This window comes from Xenopus laevis, chromosome 4L (assembly GCF_017654675.1).
Source record: "Xenopus laevis strain J_2021 chromosome 4L, Xenopus_laevis_v10.1, whole genome shotgun sequence".
Lineage (NCBI taxonomy): Eukaryota > Metazoa > Chordata > Amphibia > Anura > Pipidae > Xenopus > Xenopus laevis.
The window spans coordinates 99,858,222-99,880,361 of NC_054377.1; the positions used below are offsets into that span (position 1 = coordinate 99,858,222).

At 37.6% G+C, this 22,140-nt stretch overlaps 1 protein-coding gene across 3 annotated transcripts in view; it reads left to right on the plus strand.

The window, feature by feature from the left end:
• Window positions 1-22,140, plus strand: part of LOC108714379 (putative ferric-chelate reductase 1) — a 42,549-nt gene that overhangs the window by 11,719 nt on the left and 8,690 nt on the right. For 2 of the 3 annotated variants that reach the window (XM_041590534.1, XM_018258555.2), the window contains 7 exons: window positions 12,091-12,286; window positions 12,527-12,660; window positions 14,703-14,794; window positions 17,063-17,126; window positions 18,136-18,321; window positions 18,770-18,871; window positions 20,932-21,082. In XM_041590534.1, coding sequence (XP_041446468.1) covers window positions 12,091-12,286; window positions 12,527-12,660; window positions 14,703-14,794; window positions 17,063-17,126; window positions 18,136-18,321; window positions 18,770-18,871; window positions 20,932-21,082 — 925 coding nt within the window. Of the gene's footprint in view, window positions 1-4,044; window positions 4,202-12,090; window positions 12,287-12,526; window positions 12,661-14,702; window positions 14,795-17,062; window positions 17,127-18,135; window positions 18,322-18,769; window positions 18,872-20,931; window positions 21,083-22,140 lie in introns of those variants that run through there. The other variant, XM_018258556.2, reaches the window with a different exon arrangement.

Sequence of the window (22,140 nt, forward strand, 5' to 3'; positions counted from 1 at the left end):
ATCCATTTTTTAATTTATCAATTCTTTTCTATCAGAAAAATTTTCTTGACATTCATAAAATTAACAAATTGACACATTTATCAAATCTAATACCAGTGTCAGTTTGTGAATGCTTTAAAGGGAAATAGCACACATCCTTTATAGAATTTCCTTTTCCTAACCTGACTGTGTATCACATGCGGAGAGAGAATTTAGGCAATTATTTTCCCCACAGGATTGATTCATTTCAGTGCACGAAATTACATTTTTAAATAGTAAACTATCATTAACTAGTGGTACACAGAGGTACTGCTCATACAGAAATGACAGTTAATACATTGTCCCCTTTGTCTTACAGTACACCAGAAAAACAGAAACGTTTTCATTTGCTTTTTTAAAAAAATCTTTTCTTTTTTCTATATTGTTTCCCATAAGCAGCTCATTAGACAAGCTTTCTGAAGCTTTTGGCTGTTTGTTTTGGATCTGTCATTTGCTACATTGGTTAATATATTCTTTGTCAGTATCAAGGGAATATCAACAACTAAAATATTAATGCACCATTTAACCAGTTTGGAGGTTCTGTGAGAAACATAAATGAAAATAAAATATTAAACTTAAAGGGATTGTTCATCTTTCAGATTTTTTTTATTATTTAAGGTTTTTGAGTAATTTAGCAGTTCTTCAATTTGCATTTTAAGCAATCTGGTAGCTAAGGTCCAAATTATCCTAGCAACCATGCATTGATTTGAATAAGAGACTAGAATATGAATATGAGTGGGCCTGAATAGAAAGATGAGTAATAAAAATTAGCAATAACAATTACTGTGTAGCCTTACAGAGCATTTGCTTTTTAGATGGGGCCAGTGACGCCCATTTGAAAGCTGCAAATAAATAATGAAGACCAATTGAAAATTTGCTTAGAACTGGCCATTCTATAACATACTAAAAGTTTCCTTAAAGGTGAACCACCCCTTTAAATATTAAAAAAACATATTAAAAATAAAAAATAGAGCAACTGAAAAAAATAATTATTTCTGATGTACTGTTTTAAACTTACTGAACTGAAATTGATTTTTTTGAAAGTAGAAATAACCCTTTCCCCTAAGGAAACCCCTTCATCTAGAGCTGAGGGAAAACCCAGACAATGCTGTGTGACCCAGCATGGGGGGCAGAGTAAATACCCTACACTGAGTTGAAATCTGTGGAAGGCACATGTGCTTATGTGCTGTGTGAACCAGAGCTAAAAAAACATAATATGTTTAACACAAACCCCATGAGAATGCATATAAAATAGTAATGGCTCTAAAAATATCTAAGAATGCAGATTCTGGTCTGACTAGTTTATGTGGGCAGATTATGCTACTACATACTTTTGCTCAGAATATGTACTTAACATTATGAAATCATGTACTTCCAACATAGGTGAAAAAACTAAATTCATATATATTTAGATAAGTATCTTTATATATCATTATACCTTATATTCTAATATTGTCTATATATTGTATATTATAAGCTCACGTAACTGACCGCAGCACAGAGGGTGGGAATCAGCAGAAAAGAAGATGGGGAGCTACTGGGGCATCTTCCGAGGGACAGAGCTTCCCTGCTAAAGGGCAATGATTGCCTTGGGCAATCACAAAACATCTAGTTTAACATGTTAGACTAGATGCAGGGTCAATTTATTAAAGGGGTTGTTCACTTTCCAGCACATTTTTTAGTTCAGTTGGTTTTAGTTCACTTGAAATAACGACTTTTTTCCATTTACTTTCTTCTATTTGTTTTTCTAATATTTCATTTCATCACTAAGGAGCTGCTTTAGACTCTATAAGCTATAGATAGATAAGTTGAGAAATTTCTTATCTTTAACCCTGCTAAGCAGAATGCAATAGATAGATTAAATGCAATGTAATTAATACAATAGTTGCTGCTATGTATTAACAAATGTAGCAAATTGTAACAGTTCAGAATCTGTGTTTGGATTACTGAGCTGCCAGACTGAAACGCCAGATACAGGAACATTAAACTTTTACAAAAAAATAAATAGCTGGCCACCTAAAATCTGGTGGACTATTTATTTTTTGGAAAAAAATAAAGTCCAAATATATAGATAGAAATCTTTAAGACTTGAGCTGTTCAAGAAGTTCAACTCCCAGCCATCCTTCTAGATTCACTCTCAGTTGCAAAGGGCAGGGGAGATGTAGATTCTGTGAGGTGTTGCTTCAGACCAAGTTACATGATGTGTCATGTTCAGTATGGATGATGTGGCTAAATCGTATAACAAAGCCTGTTTCTGGGGGATGCAATTAAGAGCAATTCCGTTTCATGAGGAAATACATAGTCATTGTGCATGTGGGTAAGAAAACAGATACTGGTCCGACCAGTTTATCTGGGTTTTTCCTCACTGACCATAATTCAACATAAGCATTTCTAATAGAGTTTACTGGTGTCACATTGCTGCGCAGTTTAGGTCAGAGAGTTTAATATTACAACAGAATGTTTTTGTTCATGGTTTTGACCTTGGGTGTTGTCCAACCTCCATATTTCAATATCCCCAGTCTGGTAATGGCGTTTTGTTGCCATCTTAGACATGGGTAGATACAAGCCTGCTCTAAGGTGTGTCTTTGATAAAGGTTATAATGACTATGTGCTTATGTTAAAGCTCTTGGTTAGGGTTTCTATTTCGAGCCCACTACCTGTTGTTGAATTAAACATACCTCTGAAATCCGTTAGTTTGTATGGTACTGAGAGACAGAGTTAACTTCATGTGGAATATGCCTGGTCTAGGACATAACTGGGAAAACACATTATTGTGGTGTTTACACCCAAAGCGTCAGCTGAAAAGGCAAAGCACTGAACAATGTGCAGTACATATAAACACCTGAAAGCAAATGTCATCATTCTATATAATGAGAACTGCTCATGAGGGAACAGGGAAAGAGAGAGAAAATGTGCCCTAGGGCAGTTCATTTTTTTTATTTCATTAACAAAGTCATGAGGTCCACTGATTTGGAGGATGCAATATCCACTTAGATTGTAAGCTCTACACAGCCTGTAACATCCTCCCTCCTATGGCTGTTAACATATGAACCAGTAACATGAAAAAGTGATCTTTTTTTACATTTTAATTTTGCATCAGTTCATTGAGCACCTACAAATAAACAATTTCTTCACAAAGAAATGTCCTACTTTATATGAGAATGTTTTTATTCTACAATCCTGTAAAGACTGGGTGTAAGACTACTGTGAAAAACGTGTCTTATTGCCCTGTTTCAACTTGGCTTTTGCACATGGCTTTTTTATATAAACGATTTTAGTATTTCTGAAGCAGCCACACATTTTTACCAGTGCAGGTTTACAGTACATTATATTAATGAAATATTTGTTTAATTTTATGGTGTTATTTTCTATTTCTTGCAATCTCTGTTCCCCTATCAGAACAGAGATGTTTACTAACTCGATGTCTTTTGGCTAATAATGATCCACGTCATGATTTCTTAAGCTAACTTCTCTTCAACCTGAATAGTCTAAAATATAGCCAGAGTTGGTCATTAATGTAATCACATTGGGCTAATTGAGGTCTCAATATTAATTCATTTGCAAAATGTTCAGTGTCAGTGCTGCATGAATACTGAGAAAAAGGCACACTGGCACACAAGTTGTAAATGCAGGTGAAAACCTTGCTAAGGTTTATTACCGGAAGTGCAATGTTTCGGGGCAAGCCCCTTTGTCAAGCTTGCCCCGAAACGTTGCACTTCCGGTAATAAACCTTTAGCAAGGGTTTCACCTGCATTTACAACTTGTGTGCCAGTGTGCCTTTTTCTCAGTATCTATTTTGAGGTTGCCGGTTACCTCTATCACTGAGCACCAAGTGGACTTGGATTTATCTGTTAAGACAGGTGTGCGAGAGCAATCACCAATTAGTGTTGCATGAATGGCACTATATAAATAGAGAGATACAGTCATACATATACTATTCCTGCACTCATGGTATAACCACACTTAGAGAAGGGAAGGTGAAACTCCTTTTGTCATGTACTAAACCCCCCCCCCATAGTCCGAAAAAAAGGTAAAGCAATTAAGTGCACCGCCCATTACAATATGTGCTGCTGTATATACACAGAGCATTCTTGTCTCAGCTGTTCCTGGATCTAAGCCTTTCCCAGTCTCTCTGGGATTCTCAAAGCTGCATCTCTCTCTAAAGAACAGGGCGGCAGACCAGGTATGTCATGATATTTGCCATTGTAACCCACTGTAGGAATTGGGGTGTATAGTGTAGATATTATATGCTGGTGGTACATAAGGTGTGTAAGGTTTTTTTTGGTTTTGAAAAAGTGTAAAATGTTCTTGCTATAACAAGGTATTTGTATTCCTAATGTGCTCTACTGTGACAGGTATAATAAGTCTGGATCCTGGCAATAGTGGTTAAACAGGATACTTCTACGTTGGGTGCTACTGCAAGGATTCAGCTTTCCCTTGTTTTTATATGTGCAGAGCTTTTTGCTTTTGCCTCTCATAGTGCAAGTCATTTCATTTATACTATAACTGCGAATTATATCTAAAGCCATGTGGTATTGGAATGGTTTGCATTTCTTTGTCCCTTGTGCAATGCATTTTGTCCTCAACATTACACATTTGTTTCAGAGCTGCTCAGTGGATAAATGCTATCTATCTATCTATCTATCTATCTATCTATCTATCTATCTATCTATCTATCTATCTATCTATCTAAATCTATATAGATGGATTTACTTTGTTCCCCTAGCCACAGCATAAACTGATCTAACTCACTTCTTTAGATTTGTACTCATGGGAGTGAATACAGTGAATGTAGAGAAAAAAGTGTTGTTGTCTCATCCCAAGGGTACAGAACTTTAGAATAGGCTGCTATTATGATCCATTATGTATATAGCATATATTAGCATATATTCTGCAGCGCTTTAAAGCAATAATACATCATTCACATCAGTCCCTGCCCGAGTATAGCTTAGGTCCCTATCACATTCAGCCACTATGGACAATTTCATCAGGATTCAATTAACCTGCCCTGACTGTAAGGGCAGAGACACGCTGTCAGATTCGGGGAGATTTGTCGCCCGGCCACTAATCTCCTCTTCTTCGAGGGTGACTAATCTCCCCGAACATCCTTCCCGCCGGCTAGAATGAAAATAGCTGGCAGGATGGCAATCGGAGAGCTTCGTTTTCCGAAGTCGCCCCAAGTTTCCTCATGAGGCAACTTCAGGTGACTTTGGAAAATAAAGTGCTCAGAGTGCCATCCCACCAACAATTTTCATTCTAACCAACGGGAAGGCACTTCGGGGAGATTAGTTGTCCCGAAGAAGAGGAGATTTGTTGCCGTGCGACTAATCTCCCCGAATCTGACTGCATCTCTACCCTAAGATTGTGCCGTGGCTGGAATCAATCAATTACCCACAATAGTGCAAGATTGCAACACTAACCACTGTGCCACTGTGCTTGGGGATCAATTAACACTTGCATTGCCGTTCAGGAGAATGCATGAAAATGCACCTCATGTCAAACTCAATATTTAAGAAAATAACACTGCATCCTTTTTGCTTTAGGCATATAACCAATCTGGTCAGTTTCATGTATTTTCAGTAACAGGCCAGATTGGTTCATACGAAGACCACTTTTAATTGCAGCTATGCAAAGTCCCTAGATTAAGCAGTCTTCAAAAGTAATTCATGGTATAGGTTGAATTAACTAGCAAGATGTAAACGGTTATATTATAAGACAGTTTGCACTTGGTCTGCATTTTCTATTTTTTTAGGTTTTTGAATTATTAAAATTTTGTGTTCATCAGCTCTCCAGTTTGGAATTTTAGCAGCTCTCTCCATTGCCAGTGTCCAATTTACCATAGCAACCACTGAAAAGTTGCTATGAATAGACTACTCTGTAACTTACTAAAAGTTAAATTAAAGGTGAACTGATCAGGTAGGATCATAACACAAATACAGAGTTGGCTAAATATAACTGCCAAGCCATCACTCTACAGCTTGATCCCTAAAAATTATGGTGGTTGCATTAACCATTATATTTAGGATACGTAGTAATTAGATATTGCAATGATCCACTGCTGACCTTAAAAATAATAAAGTATAGATTGTACTAGATATAATACATTTTTGCAGTTAACCGTCTGCTGATCAGCTAAACAGATAATGACACAGACACTCAAGCAGTGGTAAATGCTGATGCCACGTTAATATAAATAAGAACCCAGATGGTACATCCCCAAATTTGACTTTTCCTAGAATTCATACGAATTTTACTTTTCCTCGAATTGATACCTATAGCGACGTTTCAAGCTTTTCCAGCCCTTTATCAAGCTTGATAAAGGGCTGGAAAAGCTCGAAACGTCGCTTAGCTTGAGGCACGAATAAAGCTACAATTTTTTCACCATTATCGGAGTGCTGTTGAAATAATTTCTTGTACACAAATCAGATCTGGGCAGACAGAGTCACAGACGGCACCCACCGCTACAAAAAGTGGTGAGAGTGTTTGTTTAGCACTACTTTGTGTTTGTTGATTATATGTTGGGGTGCCTCACAGGCAAACTAAGTTGTTTAATTCCCCGATTTTATGTGTTCCCAGTATTTATGCCTTTTTTTACTATACAGGTATGGGATCTATTATGGAGAAAGCTCTGAATTAGAGCCATCTCCCATAGACTCAATTTTATCCTAATAATCCAAATTTTAAAAAATAATTAATTTTTCTCTGTAATAATAAAAAAGTATCTTGTACTTGATCCAAACTAATATATAATTAAAGAGTTTGTTCACCTTTGAGTTAACTTTTAGTATGATGTAGAGAGTGATATTCTGAGATAGTTTGCGATTGGTTTTCATTTTTTATTATTTGTGGTTTTTTAGTTATTTCGCTTTTTATTCAGTGGTTCGCCGGTTTGCCATTTCAGCAATTTGGTTGCTAGAGTCCCAATTACCCTAGCAACCATGATTTGATTTAAATAAGAGACTGGAAAATGAATAGGAGAGGCCCGAAGAGAAAGATGAGTAATAAAAAGTAACAATAACAATAATATATACCATTTGAAAGTTGGAAGGAGTCAGAAGAAATAGAAGGCAAAAACTATAAAAAAGAAAAAATGAAGAAGTTGAAAAGTTGCTCAGAATTAGCCATTAGCCATTCTATAACACACTAAGGGGCCCATTTATTAAGGGTCAAAGTGAATTTCCGAGGTACTTCGACCATCAAATAGGCCACTTTGACTTTGATTCAAAGTAAAAACACTTCACAAATTCGACCATTCGAAAATTGAAGTACTGTCTCTTTAAAAAAAAACTTCGAATTCGACACTTTGCCACCTTAAACCTGCCGAATTGCTATGTTAGCCTATGGGGACCTCCTAGAACCCATAGCCAACATTTGGCTAAGTTTTTAGAAGTCGAAAACTGGGCAGCAAACTGGAAAATGAGGTTCAATGTTGATTAATGCAAGGTTATGCACTTTGGCAAAAATAATATAAATGCAAGTTATACACTAAATGGCAGTGTGTTGGGAGTTTCCTTAAATGAAAAGGATCTAGGGGTCTTTGTAGATAACACGTTGTCTAATTCTGGGCAGTGTCATTCTGTGGCTACTAAAGCAAATAAAGTTCTGTCTTGCATAAAAAAGGGCATTAACTCAAGGGATGAAAACATAATTATGCCTCTTTATAGGTCCCTGGTAAGGCCTCATCTGGAGTATGCAGTGCAGTTTTGGACTCCAGTCCTTAAGAGGGATATAAATGAGCTGGAGAGAGTGCAGAGACGTGCAACTAAATTGGTTAGAGGGATGGAAGACTTAAATTATGAGGGTAGACTGTCAAGGTTGGGGTTGTTTTCTCTGGAAAAAAGGTGCTTGCGAGGGGACATGATTACACTTTACAAGTACATTAGAGGACATTATAGACAAATAGCAGGGGACCTTTTTACCCATAAAGTGGATCACCGTACCAGAGGCCACCCCTTTAGACTAGAAGAAAAGAACTTTCATTTGAAGCAACGTAGGGGGTTCTTCACAGTCAGGACAGTGAGGTTGTGGAATGCACTGCCGGGTGATGCTGTGATGGCTGATTCAGTTAATGCCTTTAAGAATGGCTTGGATGATTTTTTGGACAGACATAATATTAAAGGCTATTGTGATACTAAACTCTATAGTTAATATAGGTATGGGTATATAGAATTTTAATTAAAAGTAGGGAGGGGTGTGTGTATGGATGCTGGGTTTTCATTTGGAGGGGTTGAACTTGATGGACTTTGTCTTTTTTCAACCCAATTTAACTATGTAACTAACTAACTAACTATGAAGTAAAATCGTTTGATCAATCGTTTAATTCAAAGTACGATCGGAGTATGATCGAAGTACGATCGTACGATCTTAAAAAATCCTTCAACTTCGAATGCTGGACTACCCTATTCAATGGTCGAATTTCGAAGATTTTTTCACTTCGAAATTCGACCCTTGATAAATCTGCCCCTAAAAATTGATTTTAAGGTGAATCATCTCTTTAATCCTTATTGGAAGCAAAACCAGCCTATTGGATTTATTTAATGTTTACATGATTTTCTAGTGGATGTATGGTGTGAAGATCTAAATTATGGAAACATCTGTTATCCGGAAAACCCCAGGTCCCGAGCATTCTGGATAAAAGGTCCTTTTAGGTCACAGGCGCCAATAGCATCCACATACCCCAGAGTCTTTTGTTGCTGGAACAGTACAAGAGAGGTCACGTGCACACTCAGGCCCTTCAGTGCTGGTTCCGCTTGGTGCTTAAAAGCCTTAGGGAGACAGCACCCCCAAATTATCAAGTAGTAAAAGCAAAACTGGCTAGCACACACAGCGAGTTAAACCGGGGTCATATCACCTGACGAAGGGGGAACGCCCCCGAAACGTTTTACTCATTCTGTTGGCCACTGGCCCTGTTGCATAACCCACCAAAGGTCTATGTTCATAAGCCCTTCAGCATTGCAGCTCTGTGTTTTTTGCCTTTAAATAGGCGAGAGATTAAAATACAATCTTGCAATCCCAATAACCACTGATGCACCCCATTTACAAGGGGTAAGGTGCAAAGCACAAAAACACAGATGCATAGCCCTATGTTTTATACACTTGGCACGCAGCTCCCATGGAATTTGCATCTTGCGTTTCTGCCTGTACTTGCCAGTATTTTATACAAGAGGGGCAGGTGGTGTATGGTCCATGCGTTACCCCTGGTACTCAACTAGCTCTCTGGCATTCGGAACATGTAAATGAGGGACACAAGGTGAAAGCAAACCCTATACTTACTGCTTGCTTATGGTAATCTTTATGTACAGGGCTCCCTTGCACCTGCCAGTACTGCTCTTTACTCTCTGCTATTGATTTATGATCCAGCGCAATGTGCCAATGTGCCAATGGCATTGTTGAAGGGTTGGGCACAAGCGCTATGTACTGTACATGGGGTGTATGCTATGAATGTGTGGCTCTTAGGGCTGCTGCACTTGTACCTAGTTTTTCATATATGACAAATTTTTAGTTTGAATAAACAGGATATTTGAAAATGTAACATTCACTTTCTATTATTAATGTCATTCTCAGACACTTTTTTAAAAGATATGTTTTATCTGTTTTCAAAACACAAAATGGACAATATCAGTACAATATTGCGTCATTGTACATGTGCATTAAGAAGTGATAGCGTCAATCTTATCGTTCCAGAATGTAAGTCCATGATCATTACCGAAATAAATATAGTGTGATGAAAGTCTACCAGAAACTATAATTTACTTCAATTGTGGTCTTAAATCACAATAAGGAGAGAAGAAATTATCAAGTTTGCTCTGTCAGTTTAGGTAAAGGTATGGCCTTGTTTTTTTGGTTGTCTAGACAGGGAGACAGTGGGGAGGGATGAGCCCATCCATGTAGGATGATATTCCTTTTGGTGTAAAAAGGAAGGGAGCGGTATCTAATTCTAGCGTAGTTTGTTGGTATGGGGCAGTCCATTATTCCAAGAAAACAAAGGTGTCTGTGGGAAGTCAAGGTTGCCAGCTAGATATTTATAATTTGGCTCAGTATTTGTTAATAGGGGATGATAAAATCATATTTCGTGCAGCATCAGAGGTAGAGATTGTTGGCTCTCCCACTCATGGAATATAGTCTTGTTGGGATTTATGTATTTTTTAATATTATATATTAAATCAGTTCATCCTTAGTGGAGACTAGAAAATTATAACAATTGCCTGTGGCTTAATCCCAGTCAGAAATATTAATGTCAGCAGTTTGGGCAGCTTAAAAGGTTTGGGGTCAGCTGCTTGCAGAAGACTGTGCAGATGTGAGACCAGTTTGGTAGATTTAGGAGAATGTAAGGCCAGTTCCATGGGGGGAGATAAAGTGTGGAAGAGAAGGTAGAGAATTGTGCTTTGGAGGCATGTCAGAGCTGGAGATTCAATGGAGAGACAGTTGTTGGGTTTTGCATTTCTGTAAATGTTTAGACACGCTTGATTCATTTATAGCACTATTAATGTTGTATTGTAACATTAGGATTAGACTGTCTCCTGTATACTTGATAATAGCGCAGGCCTGGACTGGCAATCTGTGGGTTCTGGCAAATGCCAGAGGGGCAGTATTTTGTGGGCTGGTGGGGGCTGGTTGGGCCTCTGTGTACCTGAAATGCCAGGGCCTATTTTGACTCTCAGTCCAGACCTGTAACAGCTAGTTTGATCTGCTTCAACACCTCACAATCTCATGTTTTGGAAATTACAGAGGAATGTTTTTCTGTCATTAAAGTTTTGAAATATAGACATCTTAAACAACTAACTAGCATCTAAGATAAATTTTAATTAGAGACCCTCCCTTCTGTGGCTGCAGAAAAGAAGCTGAGAGCAGTATGCTCTGCTGCACAGGCTACCTCTACTGAATGTAACAATACTATCCTATGTATTACAAGTTTAGACAGGCAGAAGACAGTTTGACAAGCAATAGATTACAGCAGCACAAAACTATTTGTAAAATTGTATGGTGCTTTAAATAAATCCACAATTAAGAAGCTCAGGTCATGCAATGTAAGAATCAGGAGAGAAAGAACGTAAGGTGATATTACAGTCTCCCTGCTGTACACAATGACTTTCACAACACACAAGGTTCACAAAAGAAATGAAGATGAGGGTTCTAATGGTTACCGATTTTTCAGTGTAAATAGCGGCTTTTATCAGGCTGTTAAACTATAAGCATTTAAAAACAGAACGGGTCCCCTTTCATAGTGTAGTATTCTTATATTGAACCTACAGTTTTGTGGACAGAGATATGTCCATCACATGGGGGAGAAACCTAAGCTAGGGTATTCTGAATGACCAGTCTGTTAAAGTTTCCTCACAGATGGCTCCTCCACTAAATTGACAAATAAGTATGTATCCACTCTGATATTAAGTGCAATCACTAATTAATAGTATGAGTATATAATTTATAAAATATTGATATACAATTTCCAGTGCTTTTCTGGAGTCTTTTGTTCCGGCTTCTTCAGGGAAAACATTTTGATCAATTTGTATACTTTTACTACTCTTTCAGAGTGGATTTATATACTTAATTCTCATTTCAACTGAGAATCCATCTGTGGGAAAACAACAATGGACTAGCAGTTCTAGAAAACGCTATCTGAGGTTTCTCCCCATGTAATTTTGTCCACAAAACTGTAATCAATTGAATCCTGTAATTATAAGAATGCATGCATATTATGCTATGAGAGATGACACCCAAATATCTGGTTGCTGTGGTTTAGTTTGCCTTAGCAACCATACAGTGGTTTGAATGACAAACTGTAAGATGAAAAGGAGAGGGCCGGATTAGAAAGATAAGTAATAAAGCGAACAAAACTGTTGCTCCTCAGAGCACTAGTTTTTTAACTGCTGGGTCAGTGACCCCCATTTTAAAGTCGAAAAGTGACAGAAGAAGAAGGCAAATAATTGAAAAACTGAAAATTAGCTAAAAATTGCATTTTCAATGAAATAACGACTCCAGTTCAGTCCTGCCTTATGTTCCTATTCATTGAGAGACGTATAAAGTTGTCCCTAATTGTTGACATTCTCTTCTATTCGTCTTTCTGTTTAGGTGGAAATGGAAGCCCGATTTCTGATTCTGTTCTCTGGGTATTTTGTATCTGTGTTTAGTTACCCCTATGGACAAATAAGCGCTTCCTGTGATACGATGCTTCCACAGCACAAGGGTAATCGCCCCCAGGCAACAGCATCTCCCTTCTTCATCACAGTGTCTAAAACTTCATTTAACAGTGGAGATAGTATAACAGGTATAGTATACATCTAGTGTACATTTAAAGCATTCACATTTTGCAATCATATTGGGAGGTATTTTTATTAGAATATAATGTGAACCATGTAATGTTATCTATGTTTTTACCCCAAGAGCTGCCTCTGATGCCAGGGACAATAGCTCCTAGTGTGCATACCCCTGTCTGTGTAAATCACTGCTTATTAAAACTGCATGACAATTCTGATCATTATTAATGATGTGCTTATGTCTCCTTCAGTAAAAATACAGTCCAGCTCAGACTACACTTTCAAAGGATTCATCCTAGAGGCTCTGTCTGTAGGGGGAGACACAATAACTGGAGCTTTCACCACAACTGGAAACACTCAGGGACTTTCCTGTAGTGGAGGACCAGTAAGTTCCTAATAAGAAAACTATAAAATATATTTAGACACAGAAAGGAGCAATTAAGATTAGAGTTCACCACAAAAATTCTCACCCACTTTCTGGTGATTTCTATGGGATTTTTAGAAGCATATTTATCAAATGGGGAAGTCAAGTCGGGAGTTTTTCTGTGATGAGCTCTAATCTCAATTTTATTGACATGTTTAACTTTTGTCTATTATAAATTATCTGTGGCTCAGTTTGCCTTAAAGGAACAGTAACACCAAAAAACTAAAGTGGCTTAAAGGATGTTGCTCTGCATATGTAAAACTAGTGTGTTTGCACTAGTGTGTCTGCTTAAAAAACACAACTATAGTTTATATAGACAAGTTGCTGTGTAGCAATGGGGACAGGCATTCATACACAGGATATACAGTAGTTTACAGATACGTTTTTGCAGAATCCAATTGAATGCTACAGAGCTTATCTGTAATCTGCTGTGTATCCTGTACCTTATCTCCTTTTTCAGCTATGAATGGCTGCCCCCAATGACTAACCAGCAACTTGTTTATAAAAACTATAGTAGAGTTTCTGAAGCAAACACACCAGTTGTACCAGAGCAGCACAACTGTACAGTATATTTTCATTACTTTAAAACACTTTCATTTTTTGGTGTTACTATTCCTTTAATCTAACAACTAATCTGATATTTTCTTTCTTGTTAGAGCAAAGCCTAGGTGTTGTGGAGAGGTAGAGAACTTTAGAAATTGTTCCTTCTATCTCCTTTTTTCTTGCATCCCAATATTATATTCATCTTCTCTCAGCTTGTTTATATGTATCTAATGTCCTTCCAGCCACTTGTTTTTTTTACCTGCATTTATGAGCCATACCCTCCTGCTTACCAATGGGTCATATTCTCCTACTTTAAACCTCTCCACTCTTGGCATATTCTCCTCTTTCCTAAAATTCCAAGTGCCATGTTCACCTCTGTCTCTGTGGCCTATTCCATCTCTAGCCTATGTCCTACTTGCCCCTACCTTACCCATGAGTGCCACATTCTTTCTGTTGTTCTCCCCCCCCCTCACCCAATCACCTTTGGAGATCCTCTTGTAGTCTGGCAGGCCAGTCTGACCCTGGGAACAAACACCCACACTGGTAGTCAAACTGGCCAATTCAAGTCACCAAACAGATGGACCATTTTATACAAATGGAATCTGCACATGTAAATAGCCACTGGCGTTTGCATTATGTGAACCAGTTGAACCAGGCAGACCTTAGCCAGTCTGGTGACTGGTCTAACATCGGCCACTTTGGCTGAATATATCTTTTCATGCTAAAGCAGTCAGTTCAACTAGTAGGTCACATAGGTCAATGTTAATGGGTGTAAACATTTTGATTCTCTCTTTCTGCAATCATCTTAAACCTTTACTGTCTAGAATAGTAAAAGCAAACATCTTATTAGTTGCTATTACTACTAGAATGTTTTAAAGGAGAACTAAAACCATAGCTAAATAAGTAGGCTAGAAATGTTGTACATTATATTTTGGACTTCTGTACCAGCCCAAGGCAACCACAACCCTTTAGCAGTAAAGTTATGTGCCTCTGAAGATGCCCCAGTAGCTCCCCATCTCTTTTTCTGCTGATTCACTGCACATGCTCTGTGTCAGTTACTGAACTTTGGCACAGACTCAATATACTGCATATAGAGAATAGAAAAGTCACGATATAAGGCTGATTAGTACTTAATACAGATAATTACTACAGTGCAACTAGCATCAGCCTTGTAGCATCAGCTTATTTTACAGACAAACCTCATTTTCTGCTTGTAAATTTGTAAGCTTAGCTTCTCAACAGCTGCTCAGAGCCCACTGAACATGTGAGTGTCGCAGACACTTTTCCGCAGACACTTTTGAAGTCCTGGATCATTGCTGCTATTGACAAGCTGAAACTTTAGGCTGGTACAATAAGTTCAGTATGTAAAATATGGCATGTTAAACCATATTCATTTTTAGGGTTTAGTACATTAGCCCAATATTTAGTGATTAACCCACTTCTGTTTACTTTTTGTGCAGAACTCAGCAGTCAGTCACTCAGACCCCAATCCAAAAACATCTATTACCACTTCCTGGACAGCCCCTTCTGGAGTAGGACCTGTGCGCTTCAGGTAAATCTAATTTGGTCTTTACTTGAGGCTGATTGAGTTATGGATCATGGTTCACTCACTTTCCTTTTTTTGAATTATGGAGCAAACAACTGCGACTTGGTTTAGCAACAGCCATTTAGTTGGTTGGTAATATATATATATATATATATATATATATATATATATATATATATATATATATATATATATATATATATATATATACAAATAAACAGGTTGATACTTACCTATATAGATTGGGAACATAAAGTCTTCTTAAGAAAAACAATGAAACATTCCATTTGGGAGGTGTTCTATTTCCAACTTCTACCTTTGAAAAAACAACAAGTAATCTGCCAGTCCTAGACTGGCAATCTATAGATTCTGGCAAATTGCCTGATATGGGTTCCCATAGCCAGCCACTATTTATTCGGCCTGTGGGGGCTGTTTGGACCTCTGTGTGCCAGGGACTATTTTAAATCTCAGTTCAAACCTCCATTACTATTTAAAGCTGTTGGAGGATCTGATAAATATAAGGATTTCTATGTAGCATAAACCAATTTGAAACGTTTTATTAGATAAAATATATTATGAGCATAATATTGTCTGCAGCACTGGCTGTGGCTGTTTCCCCACACTGCTTTGTTTATGATCATTTTAGCATATATCTGACCAAGTGACTACTTATACAGAGGCAACTAACTGCACAATGCCAACTAGCCTTTTTTCATCCATTAAGTCATAGGTATTAGAGAGACTGCCCTTGTCTCAAAGTCTGATGATACTAGTTACATGTACTCTATATGAAGCTAGTAAATGGATAAGACTGGATACAGAAAAAGGGGCAAAAAATGTGATCAGAATTAACAGATATTAAATTGTTCCTCATGGAATAAATGGTTCCTCATCATTGTAAAGTTTACAAATGTGTTTTGCAAGGTGCTCTGTGAGCCACACTTCTAATACTATAGAGCAGTGCTGTCCAACTGGTGTCCGCAGCCCTCCATTGAAGTCTGGTTGCTTTGATTGCTTACCTTTGTGTAAACTTCAAAAGGTATCAGAACTGATATTAACTGTCTTTAATTGTTCACACCTCATATTCAGGCTGTAAATGCCCTTCACTTTTGTAATCCCATGTATTGCTCACACCTTTAAAACCCTGTATTGTTCACACCTGCAAGGACCTCCATTGTTCACACAGACTCTCAGTGCCCACATTGTTCGCCTGTTCACACCTCATACAGACTGTAGGAGAAGGACTAGCAATGTGTCACTGTATATAGTACAGTATGTACTGTTCATTTTAAAGTGGTCTTGATAGGTCTCCTACCCTTCTCTGCCACCTATGCCTGCTCTACCCACCTATGTGTGCCATACTCTGCCTGTGCTATTCTGCCTGTGTGTCATACTATGCCTGTCCTACTCTGCCTCTGTGTGTCATACGCTGCCTGTCCTACTCTGCCTGTGTGTGCCATACTCTGCCTGTGTGTCATGCTCTTTCTGTCCTACTCTGCCTGTGCATGCCATACTCTGCCTGCTCTACTCTGCTTGTGTATGCCATACTCTGCCTGTCCTATACAGCCCATGTGCCATACTCTATCTGTCCTATGCTGCTTGCGTGTGCTATTAGCATTTATTTGCATTTGAAAATACTTGTTAGGGGTCCCCAAGGTGTTTAATCCACAGGGGAGAAGGAGGCATATGGATTTAAGGCTATGTCTTAATATCACTTAATAAACTTTTTTCACATGAGTAATGAGTGATATCCCTGCAGTGAGCACCAACCATTTAGTTTTTTTGTGTGCTATCACCATTAATGAGGGTATCGTCATAACACTTTATGTGATAACATGGGTGTGGGTTAAAAGAGAGGAGTGGTTTAAAAGGGGTAGTGGCCTACATCTGCTTCCATTATCAGCCCTCCACCACGCAGACCAGAAAAATTCCAGCCCTCAGTACCACAGAAGTTGGACAGCACTGCTATAGAAAGTTAACTATTGGGGTGGGGAAGCAAATAGCCTGAATATTATCTAAAAGAGCAATAGGTTGACAATGGAATATTTAACAACCTTTAGCAGCCATGGTGTGAAATGCAGTCTACTGCTGTCTTGCAGTGAGAAGTAATCACATTGATTTCCAATGACTTTCAGAGTAACAAGTGCGGATACTCCCATGTGCCCTTTGTCTTAGTGACCCATCTGATTCTGCCTAAACTAAATTAAATTAATTGCTTGTCTCCTGGTTCATATGAAATTTCTCAATTAACACCGGGACTCCTTGTCTTTTCAGAGCAACAGTTTTACATGATTTTGTCACTTTCTGGAGTGAAGTGGAGAGTGGTACACTTATGCCAGTAAGTCTGTATCTGTACTCTTTGTCTTCTACCACTGCACATAGAGTACCTACTTAGAAGTCCAGTTCAATTAATTACTTGATGTGATTAGAGACGCTTTTTTTTCCTAGAAATTGTCACCCCATCATATGTGATTTTCCTCTGTATATCCTTTTCTGCTCATATACCTTAGCTCTTCTGATTTTTTTTATTCTGGCCCCCCTTTTTGTCAAACTTTTAGTGGTCTCCTAATGTCATAACAAAGTTACAGATATATAAAATATGGTCACTCTCATATAATTCTTGTGAAATCTGAAATATTGTAAACAAGCATTCACCAGTAGATTTTATTTTCTTACTATTTTAATATGTTTGATGCACAGGTAGTCTCTGATATATTGTGTATGTAGGACTGCTAATCATTTTAAGTTTTTCATTTATAAAAGCATGTATCCAGATGTATATGTATCCAGAAGTAAGATATGCAGGTATAGGATCAGTTATCCAGAACACTTGGGACCTGGAGTTTTCCAGATAAGGGATTTTTTATGTAATTTGGATCACCAGTTGCTAAAAATACTTTTAAACCCAAAATAAATAAATAAACCCAATAGGATTGTTTTGCCACCAATATGGATTCATGCAAGTGAGGATAAAGTACAAGGCACTTTACAACAGAGAAAAAAGAAAATAGTTTTGAAACACTAGTATTGTTTGCTTTAAATGGAGTCAATGGCAGATGGTCTTCCTTCTGGATAACCAGTATCTTGATAAGGGATTCCATGCTTGTATCCAGATGAAACGGATGATGATTAAATAGAAATTGCCTCCTAACAGCAAAGCAGCAACCTAAACGACTACCTTAATTTGCCCATAGCTTGCACAGAGGCATTCAATAAATATATATAGATAGCATGGGTACTCCTCACTACTAAATCAAGCAAGAAAAAAGGTTGGCTTTAGTATCACTTTAATATGACTCATTGGGTTTATAAACAGAAAGTTATAACTGGTAACTATTTTCTTCTAGTTACAGATTTCTAACACCACTTGTGGGACTGCCAAGTTCTGCTTCAGTGACCCAGCAAACTGCAGCCCTAACAGCAGTAACTGTCTGTTCATGTCCGCAGTACCGTCCAGTAGTGGATATGTGTTTGAAATGAGTGGATCCACCTCAGGATATATAGCCATTGGATTTTCTGATGATCAGAAAATGGTGAGTTGAGGAGAAATACAAGTAATTGATTCTATATAAATACTGGTGCATTTTACACATTTGCCGTATGATAGTAAATAAATCCTCGTTGAAATCTGCGGCCTGGTCAAATGACTGAAAAGAAAATGTGCAAAACTGATGTAATTTATCTTTGTGATATTAACCCATAGCAACCCTTATTTATCTTCTGTTCAACTACAACATGACTAATGAAAGTAAGTCCAGTTTATGCCTTTTATGTGAATGTATTGCTTTACCTGTGACACAACAAGAAGAGACTGCTCACAGATATATTCCAAGCAAATGGCAGCTCTTGAATATTTGTACAGTGTAAGATTTCAAATTTCCCCTTTATTAACGGACACTACTAATTATTTCTCATTGCTTTAGAAATGTTTTCACCATAATACATACCATGATGCTTAATGCCAAGCATTCTGTTTCCCAGGGAAGTGATGATTATTACATTTGTGCCAAAAATTCATCTGAAAATGTCCTGATTCAAAGAGCTTACTCCACTGGGCCTGTTACTCCTCAATCCAGGAACGCAGTAAGTACCTCAAGATCCATCAAGGGTGTTTTAAAATAATAATTTCAGCATGTCCTGCCCTAATTAACCTTTGTCAGGAGCCCCTACTAGGTTCAATGCCCTTCACCTCTTGGCTCATGTTTCTCCTTCTCACTATGGTTCGCTCATATTTAGGGTCAAAAGCATCCTCTGTAGCAGAACTGCACTGTCAAACCTAAAAAATTGGACCCAAATATAAAAAACAATTTCCATTTTTAGTGCAGGATACAAAATCACATGTTGTTGATGAACATTTATTTTAGGGATATGTATGAATTGTGTCTGTGTGCTGAATTTGCTGACATAAAATGATGTTGCAGATAATACACACTTTTGATTTTCTAATGTGAAATAAAAGTTGGTGTGAGAAATAATAGGAGAGAGAGAGTGAAGCAAGGAGACATAAAGAAAAAGCAACAAGAGATGGAAGGTCCTGGGAAATTGCACTAAAACTTTTGTGGGTATACAATACTACAATGAGAAGTTGGCTTAAATACACTAAGGGGGTTATTCATCAAAGGTTGAATGTTAGAGTCTTTTATACCTCGGATTAAGTCACAACTCGAATGGTTCCTTATTTAAGAAGAAAACTCAAATGGAAAAAACTTGATTCTGTGATTTCGAGTAGCGAAACCCAGAAACTGGAGTGAATTGAGTTTTCGTAAAAAAAAAAACTCAAATTGATCACGTTTTCTGTCAAAACCCTCCGAAAAAAAATCGATCATCATGCAGAGTATTAACATCTTCGAATGGTTCAAGGGACCTCTGCCATTGAATCGTACTAGACCTTGACAGGTTTTAGATGGGTTATTTTCAAATTCTAGCTACTTCCAGGGTTGGGGTATAATAAATCTCCAAAAAAATGCAAGTTTTTTTGTAACCTGAAAATGGGAGTTTTGACCAGAAAATTAACTTCTAAAACTCGAATTTTCATGGAAAACACTACACGAACCTTCATAAATAACCCCCTACGGGATGAAAGGCAGAAACTTTAACAATACACTGAAGTGTATACGATACAGAGGTAAAGGTGAGGTAAACAGATGAACCAGAGAAAGCAGTATACTGAGGCATAGGAGGACATGAGTGTAGGGAATTATCTCAATGGAAGGGTGTTAGAAGATTCCCCAGCAGGCCTGGACTGGCAATATAGATTCTGGCAAATGTCAGAGGGGCTGCTATAAGATAAGATGCTACAGTCACTTGTTATTGGGCCTTTGTCGAGAGGTTTGGGCCTCTGGTTCTTTAAATGCCAGGGCTATATTTAGTGATTGATGAATTTGACCCATCTCGCTTCGCCCAAAATTTGTGAAACAGTGAAAATTCAGTGAATGCTGAAAGTCCATGGGCGGCAAAAAAATTTTGAAGCACATCAAATTGCGCTTCCAATTTTTGATGCACTGCATATATTTTCACACAGTAGAGTCTATGGCGTAATAAATTTGCTCATCACTACCTATCTGATGATATCCATGGGACTGCTGACTTTTCAGGACATTGTCTTATTTGTTGTTATTCCTACTTTAATCCTACAATTTAAATCTGACTGATTAGTTTCAGATCGTTGTATTAAAACAAATGATTGCTCTACGACCGTTCAACGTCCAAAATAAAATCTGAACATCTATGACCATCTTAAGTCAAGGATAGATATTTTCTTTTTTACACACCTGACTATTCCATTTCCAGTTTGTATGTCGGACAGGGATAATTCTCGGCAGTTCCAGCCTGAGACAAAAGACTAAATCCTGAATGAAACCCCCAACAAATTCCTCCTGACTCAATGGTCACCCTCTACCCTTATATCCCAGCTTGTAGATTGGTATCATATTTGCTGCCCCTGGTAATGTGCTGCGTAATGTGAGGCAACATTCTCTTGCATCTCTGTGTCCTGCTCTGTTTATTCGCGTTTAGCTTCTTCAGAACCAGTTTAACACTACAAGAGATTAAGTTTACTTATAGCACCAAGTACAAAAGGTTTATAAAATCTGCTGTGGCAATTGGTAACCCTGAGCGATCTTTATATATTTTCTTCTTTCTAGAGCTTGTCAGGATCCCCTGTCTCATCATACATTAATGGAGTATTGAATTGCATCTTCAGTTCTGGGGCCAGTATCTCCACATCTCCATCTCGAGCAAGTGCATCTTCCGCTTACTTCATTTTCCTTGCTACCGGCCCCACCCAGGCAAATGGTAGGTGAGACTTTACAAGCCACAAATAAGGCCCTTCCTTATACCCTACAGTGTGTGTTATCCATATGTTAAAGATCATTTTACAGGCTAAGTCATATGAAGCACACGGGCACATTATATTCCTTTTTCCATTTCCCAATACAGGTATGGGATATGATATCGGAAACCCGTTATCCAGAAAGTTCAAAATTACGACAATGCTATCTCCCATAAACTCCATTTTAGTCAAATATTTTATATTTTTAAAAATAATGTCCTTTTACTCAGTAATAACAAAGCAGTATCTTGCACTTGTTCCCAACTAATACAGTATATATAACTAATCCTTTTTGGAGTAAAAAAAAAAAACAATACTGCATTTGGTTTGTTTAATGTTTAAATGATTTTTAGTAAGCTTAATATATGGATATCCATATTATGGAAAGATCCCTTAACCGGATTTAAAATATAGGAAATGCTCTGCAAAGCATAACTTACTGAGTAAAGCAATAAGCTCTTTTTCTAGGATCTTGAATTTGTATATACTCTGCATTCACTATGGACAATGCAGACTCTCATAAATGAAAACATAAAATGTACATTTATGAAAGAATAAGAAAAGTCGCTTCTTCTTACAAACAGAGAATGCTTCCTGTTAGGGGCAGCAATATAATTAGGTCCTAAAGGGCAAATGTATTTTCTGTGAAATTTTTTTAACCCACGTATAATTTAAATCCCAGTAGGTGACCCCCTTTAGAGAACCTAAGTAAATATAGTATAATTTTACATATATTATCTTGAGCTAATATTTTGTGGTATTCTGCAAGAAGGTTACAAGAAGTGTGAGGATAAAAGATACACCTCTGTGCTCTTGGTTTGTGTGTGAACATAGCAGCTTTTACAAGAGTAGGAACTTTAGAATGGCAGTTTGGAATAATTCAGCAAATCATATTAGACAAATGTAGATTTCATCAAAAAATATATGTTTATGAAAATATATTTTAAATATATGGACAGCGTTATGTGATACTTCTTATAGTGACCTGCAGTGTTCAGTGGTAAAGTTTGTTTTTTATTAT